Raw genomic sequence first — 7,311 nt, 5'->3', positions numbered from 1 at the left:
CTGCGCCCTGGGACACCTAGGGGTCAAGCCTGTGCTGACGGCCGGGGACTTGGCCCTCTCCTCGGCCATCGGCCCTCGGCCCCGTGGTCTGCCGTGCCTGTGCCCGCCGCCCTGACCGAGTCACTCGCCAACGCCCGCATTCTAGGATCCAAGCCTGCTGGAGGGGACACGTGGTGAGGAAGTGGTACCGGGACCTGAGGAGGACGCTGCCTCCCACGGACGCCAAGCTGAGGAGAAAATTCTTTGAAGAGAAGGTGGGTGCAGACCCCGTGCCAGCGAGGGGCCCGGGGGCGGGCGGGCGGCCCAGGTGGCTTTTTTTTTACGCGCCTCACTGCGGGCTTCTCCAGGGGCGGAGATGCCGCTAAACGCAGCTCCTGAGCAGCTTTAACCCGCTTCCCAACCCGCGGGGTCAATAAACACTTCCAGGCTCTGCCCAGCGAAGGCTCGAAATCCAGGAAATCCGAAGGAGGTTAAATTCACGGCAGCTCTTATTTAGCCACTTTGTGACAGTCGCTTAGATAAACTGACCCCTGCAGGTGAGAGACTAGAAACAGACTTCGGTTTCCACGTCCCGAAGCGCAGGCGGAGACGCGGGCGAACTCGGTGAAGACAAAGCCCCGCCGCGGGGCCGCACCGCACGGCTCCGGGCCTCGCGCGGCCGCCGACGGCGTGCGTTTTAGACCTGAACAACTTCAGTTTCCGCCCTCGCTCCAGCCATGTTCTAGCTTTTATTTTTACTTTTTTGAGGGCTTAACTGCTTTCCGTTACTGTCCCGTACGCACAGAGGACAGGCATGGGGGAGAGGAAGGAGCCAGCTAAGGCCACCGCCACTGGCTCTGTGGCTTCAGGCAAATAGCGGCCGGTCCTCGCCTCGCTGTCCTCATCGGTGACACGAAGGAAGGACCTCCGCCTTGCAGAGCTGTCCCAAGCATTAGAGTGGCACTTATGAAGGCCTAGCACACCGCTACGGTATTGTCCCCGTCCGTCTGCCTTTACGCTGACCGTTCAGGGGGCGTGGCCGTCTGTATTTTTATCTCGGCGCCACGCGAGCGCCGGGCGTCCTGAACGGATGTTGGCCCCGGGCCCCGGGGGGACATGCCTCACAGTCGTTTCCTGGCACCGTCGTTTGCGGGCGTCCCCCACACGCTCGTTCGGAGCTCGCCGGCTCCTGTCCCGCCTGCGCTCACCTGGGAGGACGAGCGGCATGAAGGTACCCGAGGGTGGCGCATGCGCGGCCCCACCGGTCCGGCGCTCTGGGGAGACCCTGACGCATGCGCCACAGGCCTCGTGGTGTCCTGCGGTGCAGACCTCTGCACCCTCGCGCCATCCTGTTACGTCCCTGGGTGAGGGTGACTTCCTTAAAGTGCCCAGAGCGCACAGCGATCCCGGAGGGAAGTGGCCGTGGGCCCGACTCTAAAGCGGGGCGGTAACAGGGTTCTTCCCGCGTCCCCGCCGGCCACTCCCCTCACTGTGCCAAGCAGCGTGGCTACCAGTGTGTGCAGGAGAGAATCAGCAATTACCAAGGCCAGGGTAGATATGCGTGTGGTGATAACAAAAAGAGCTCCAGCAGAGGTCAGAGGTCAAGAAAAGGCGACGAGAGAGGGGAAGGGGGGAGGACAGGGGAGTTCGTGGGACTAAACGTAACGGTAATGACGACAAACGTGAGGGAGATAAAGTCTCCTGTGAAAGAACCCCGGAATTACGTTGAAAAAATCAGCTAACAGCTGCTCGCAAGGGACACATTTGAACCAAATGAAACAAAATATTCTCTGTAAAGGCATGCTCAAAAAAAATGAGGCAAATGCAAAAAATAACGTAAAATAGAAAATCACTAAACGAATTTTCAAGTGTATTTAGAAATTCAGCATCCAAGCGACACACACTCTGGCGTCGGCGACCGCGAGGACCCTGGCATTCTGTGCTGTAGAGCTAAAGCTGTGCCTACAGGACAGTGTCAAGTCCATTTGGTACGGAAGACGGAAAATCATGAACCCGCCACTCCAATCAGAAAGCTAGATAAACGACGGTAAAAAAAAAAAAAAATGTTTTAAAGCAGGAAGTAGAAAGTAGAAAGGTAAAAGAAGTAATTTATTAGGAAAGAAGTACAACTGGCAGATGAAGCCAATAGCTGGTATTTTGAGAAACAGAAACTATAAGATAAAAATATCAGAGTTTAAAAAACAGTAACAGCTGCAAGGTAAAGTTTTATCAAAGATTAAAAAAACAAAAAATAATTAGGTAAAGGAGGATGTAGACACACGCGGTAACCACAAAGCGAAACCCCGCTGCGGATCCGCGAGGAGGAGGGAGCACAGCGCGCCACTGCGGGACGCCATCGATTCGCAAAGGGTCAGGCCACGGCGAACCGGAAAGAGGGCCTCGGCCTTCGCCGGCCAGTGATCACTCTGAACATAAACGGATTAGTCTCTTCCATCAAAAGGCATAGGATGGCTGGATGGATTAGAGGAAAAAAAGAAAAGAAAAAGCAAGAACCAACGACAGGCCACCTCCAGGAGGCTCACTTTCGCTTTGAGGATGCACGCATGCGCCAAGTGAAGGGGGGAGGGGGGCGGATAATCCGTACGAGTGGAAACCGAAGGAGGGCGGAGACCCCTCTCCTCCCAGAGACAAAACAGACTAACTCAGAAGCGGAGACGAGAGACAGAGAAGAGCGTTATGTAATGCTCGCCAGGAGGATGCAACATAAATTCATTCAAAATGGACTAAAGACTTAAGACCTGAAAACACAAAACTCGCAGAAGAAAACAGGGGAAAATCTCTTTGACGCTGGTCTTAGCAACGATTTTTTCGATATGATACCAAAAGCACAAGCAACAAAAGCAAAAATAAATACATCGGACTATATCGCACTAAAAACTTCGACACAGCAAGAGAGCAATCGACGAAGTGAAAAGGCAGCCTGCAGAATGGGAGAAAAATATTCGTAAACCACATGCCTGATAAGGGGTTCACATCTAAACTATGTGAGCAAGTCATACAACTTAACAACCAAAAACAGAAAACATCTCATTTAAAAACGGGCAGAGGATCCGAATAGACATTTTACCAAAGACATAAACATGGCCAATAGGTACATGCAAAGGGGCTCACCATCTCTAATCATCGACTTCGACACAGCAAGAGAGCAATCGACGAAGTGAGAAGGCAGCCTGCAGAATGGGAGAAAATACTCGTAAACCACATGCCTGAAAAGGGGTTCACATCTAAACTATATGAGCAACTCATACGACTTAACAACCAAAAACAGAAAACATCTCATTTAACCAAAGACATAAACATGGCGAATAGGTACATCCAAAGGGGCTCACCATCTCTAATCATCAGGGAAATGCAAATCAGAACCACAATGAGCTATCACCTCACGCCTGTCACAATGCCCATTATCAAAAAGACAAGAAATAACGAGTGTTGGCAAGGACGTGGGGAAAGGGGAGCCCTCGTGCACCGCTGGGGATGTAAACTGGTGCAGCCACTGTGGAAAATAGCATGGAGGTGCCTCAAGAGATCAAATATAGAGCCACCTTTTGATCCAGCAATCCTACATCTGGGTCCCTATCCAAAGCAAATGAAATTGGGATCTCAGAGAGATGCTTGCACTCCTGCGCTCACTGCAGCGTGATTCGCCGAAGCCGAGACGTGGAAGCAACTGGAGTGTTCATCCCAGGGCGAAGGGGTAAAGATGTGGTGTGTGTACATAATGAAATATTATTCAGCCACGGGAAAGAAAGAAATGCTACCATTTGTGACAACACGACGGACCCTGAGGGCATTATGCTAAGTGAAATCAATCAGACGGCGAAAGACACAGACTATATGATATCACTCACACGTGGAATCTAAGAAAGTCAAACTCACAGCAAAAAGAGCAGAACAGTGGTTGCCAGGGACCGAGGGAGGAATCGGGGAGCTGCTGGCAAAAGGCACAAACCTACAACTGGAAGATGAGTAAGTGCAGGGTCTAACGCAGAGCGTGGCGACCACGGTCAGCGGTACTGTAGTCTACGTGTGTCAAAGCTGCTGAGATAGTAACACTTAAGTGTTCTCACCACAGCAAAGCAATGGCAGCTGTGTGAGATGACGCACGTGTCACTAACTCTACCGTCCCGACCATTTCGCAATGTTTAAGTGTATCGAATCATCACATTGTACACCTTAAACTTACACAATGTCACGTGTCAATCAAATTCTAGAAGTCGCGGACTAAGGTATTTAAAATAAAAATATAACTCTTGGGCTGGGTTTCTCGTCCTTTTTCCGTCCAGTTTTCCAGAACTGAGCATGTGTACTAAAGTCCAGCTCCGGGAGAATCTGTGTCCGCGGGTTTCCTGGTGACTTAACCCGTTTAGAAATAAGTACATTCCAGAGGCGACATGAACAAGGACTTTATCGAGGCTCCTTTTCGTGAGAGACTAGCTTTGTGACATCGCCAGTGACATTCCAGAAACGCCAGGTTTTCCCGCGGGGACCTGCCTTTCGGCCCGGGCTCTGACACCTATGACTTTTCACACGCCTTCCCTACAACTTAAATGCGCACAGAACTCGAGAGCAACGAACTATCAGAGATCTATCGGAAGGTTTACAAAGCAAAATGCGCGTTGCCAAAAGCACCGGATGTGCCACCCTTACCCACCTGGGGTCACGTGTGCAACCACCAGACACGTTTCTAAGCTGTGTCTCCATTCTGCCCATGGGTGAATGTTAAGTGAATGCAAATTCATTTTGGACTAAAAAAATGAAGTTGCAAATGACCAGGAGAAATAAATCGTGAGTACACCCCACGGTCGACAGCGCACAAATGTCGGATCGGTGGCCTCCAGCAGCTGACGAAATCGAGACATGGCAACGTATTCCCCTTCCTCCGCCACGGGCCATCTCGATTCCTTGTGCCAATGGTGTCCAGACTTTTGGAGTCTACAGAACTGTCAAAGAGAAACCTGGGGCTTCAACAAAGTCGTTGCCCACTTTTAAAACTTTCTACTTTGCCAAGTAAGAGTTAAAACACCACGTACCATCAGAATCCTCTCGTAAAAGAAAGGCTATTTTAACACTAGAAAAGTAGGAAGTACTTGGCCACACACTAAGGATATTTCTTTACACCAAAGGCACTGAGCTTTATAAAATTCCAGTCCACTGGCAGATGGGTGAACACTTCTTCGCTGTGCTTGGGAAGAGGTCTAATCAATAGAAAAGGAAGGCAAGAGGGAAAATCGGATATTTTTAGGCACCATAAATTAGGAACTGCTCGCGTCCTTTAAAGTTTCAAGATCTCGAGAAGATGGATATGTTTTTAATACTACAGATTAGATTAGCGCGAGCCCTTCTATTTTGATCCATCGATCTATCTTCCTTGTGAAACCACTGGCCTTGCATTTGCTCTCCTGTTATGGAAGGATTAATGAACTCTTTTCTTTCTTTAGTTTTCATGCATCTTTTGGGTGTTAGCTAATAAAATACAGGGCTCGTTTTTCTACAAATAACAGTGCTTCCATACAGTAATTCTTGCGTGCCTTGCTTTAAAATATCGTCGGCGCACACCTCACAGGAACTGGACCCGAGCGTAGGTTCTAAACCAAACGGCCGGCCAGGCTGTAGTAAGAACCCAGCGGGTCGGAGGCTGGCTTGTGCACCCGAAAGTGTCAGGGAATTAACCTTGAGTCAGCGGTGCTTTGTCAGAGGGGGCGCCGGAGCTGTCGGCGGCGACACACTGGTCCTGTGCACGGTGAGCTCAGATCAAAGCCGCCCGGAGGCGTCCCCGGAGCTGCCACGCTCGCGCCTGTCACCAGTGTGTCCAGGAAGGCCAAGCATTGCCCAGGATGCAGTGGTTGGTCCTTGAATGCCTTTGATCCTTATCTAGAAGTTCTGCTAGCATATGTCATATAATTGAGGCATGGTCTTTTATGGCTGCAATTAAAACTTTTCAAATGCATTATATTATCTCCACCCAAGCCGAAAGTCCTGACCGTTGTTTAAAAAGTTAGCGATTTGTCAGACGCTGTGGTTGACTTTAGGGGCTGCCCGTTCCCACACCCTCCCGCGTGAGATTTCTCTTACTTTTTTCCTTTACATCTCGCCAAACAGCGTAATGGTCTTAGAGTTTGCTTAGTGCTCCGACTTCCCTTATCACACAGAGATGGCAAACATTCTGTTGCTAGCTTGAAGTGGCTCCGAGCAGCGAGACTGGGAGGATATTAAACCAGTAAAAGCTTATCAACTGATTCATTGATATGCTGTAAATTCCAGGCTTTTCATTTTGCTTTTGAGGGTGGCCGAGTCAACACATTAGTAAGCAATTTGCTGACATCCAGATGGATCACTTGGCGAGGCCTCCGGGCAGACAGAGTTCACCTGCCTACCTCTGTGAGTGCGTTTTTGTAATGTTTAGCTGGCATGTTACTTGTAAATGACCAGTAATTGCTTTACATATCAATAACCCGAACTCTTAATTACTTAATTTATCAAATATCTGAAATATGATGCTTAAAGGAAAAAATATATGAAGACATTCATCCTTACCAAAATTGAAAATTTTTCTGTATTTTGTCTGTTTCTGTAAAATAATATTAACCATTAGTTTAACAACTAGAACTCAATTGCCTTTTCAATTAGTTAAGGGCATCTGCCCCATGTAGCAGCGAGGGCGTAAATAAAGGCAGAAAGATGCCGAATACGTAAGAACTTCACGCTTAAGAAACACGTAAGAAAAGCTACACGTAGGACACGCCTTTGAATCGGCCACGGTAAGCGGTCGATAACTACATGTCGATTACATTTTTTCACTCATTGAAACATTAATCTTGCTAATTAACTTTCGAATACTTGAAGCTACGAGAGGAAAGTCCACCAGTTCGCATTTAGAAATTGGCCATAAATATACACTGAAGGATTTTCGGTATCTTTATTAACAAGCTAATGTCGACGTTATGACTGTATCCTGCGCGCCGGCTGAATCTTGAAAGTGGCGGTGACTTCAAAAGCATTCCACGGAGACACCGTTGTTGTTTTTGACCGCAAAAAGAAAATTGTACCGCGCCCCTTCGGAATATGTACGTTGGGCCTATGTGTCCTCGTTTCTAATCTACTGCAAACTGAGGGTCAGAAACGTTTATTGACGGCTAAGGGCCTGGGCGAGAGGAATCGGGTACTTCGCCGCATCTAAGGGGCTCGTCCGAGGAGATAAGAAATACAGGAAGGAGATGACTGCATCCCGCCGGCGACAAGTGTCAGAGGAGGGGCCAGAAGTGCTCGGAGCGCTGCCGCGCGGGGCGCGGGTCCTCGGGTCCCCAGCGCCAG

The 7,311-nt window shown here is 49.3% G+C and overlaps 1 protein-coding gene across 7 annotated transcripts in view; it reads left to right on the top strand.

The window, feature by feature from the left end:
* RNF32 (ring finger protein 32) overlaps positions 1–7,311 on the top strand; it is a 22,724-nt gene that overhangs the window by 8,226 nt on the left and 7,187 nt on the right. For all 7 annotated transcript variants that reach the window (XM_006904465.3, XM_025044896.1, XM_025044884.1 and 4 more), the window contains exon 7: positions 146–254. In XM_006904465.3, the coding sequence (XP_006904527.1) occupies positions 146–254 (109 nt within the window). The remainder of the gene's footprint in view (positions 1–145; positions 255–7,311) is intronic.

This window comes from Pteropus alecto, unplaced genomic scaffold (assembly GCF_000325575.1).
Source record: "Pteropus alecto unplaced genomic scaffold, ASM32557v1 scaffold320, whole genome shotgun sequence".
NCBI lineage: Eukaryota > Metazoa > Chordata > Mammalia > Chiroptera > Pteropodidae > Pteropus > Pteropus alecto.
This window is presented reverse-complemented; position numbering and strand designations above follow the sequence as displayed.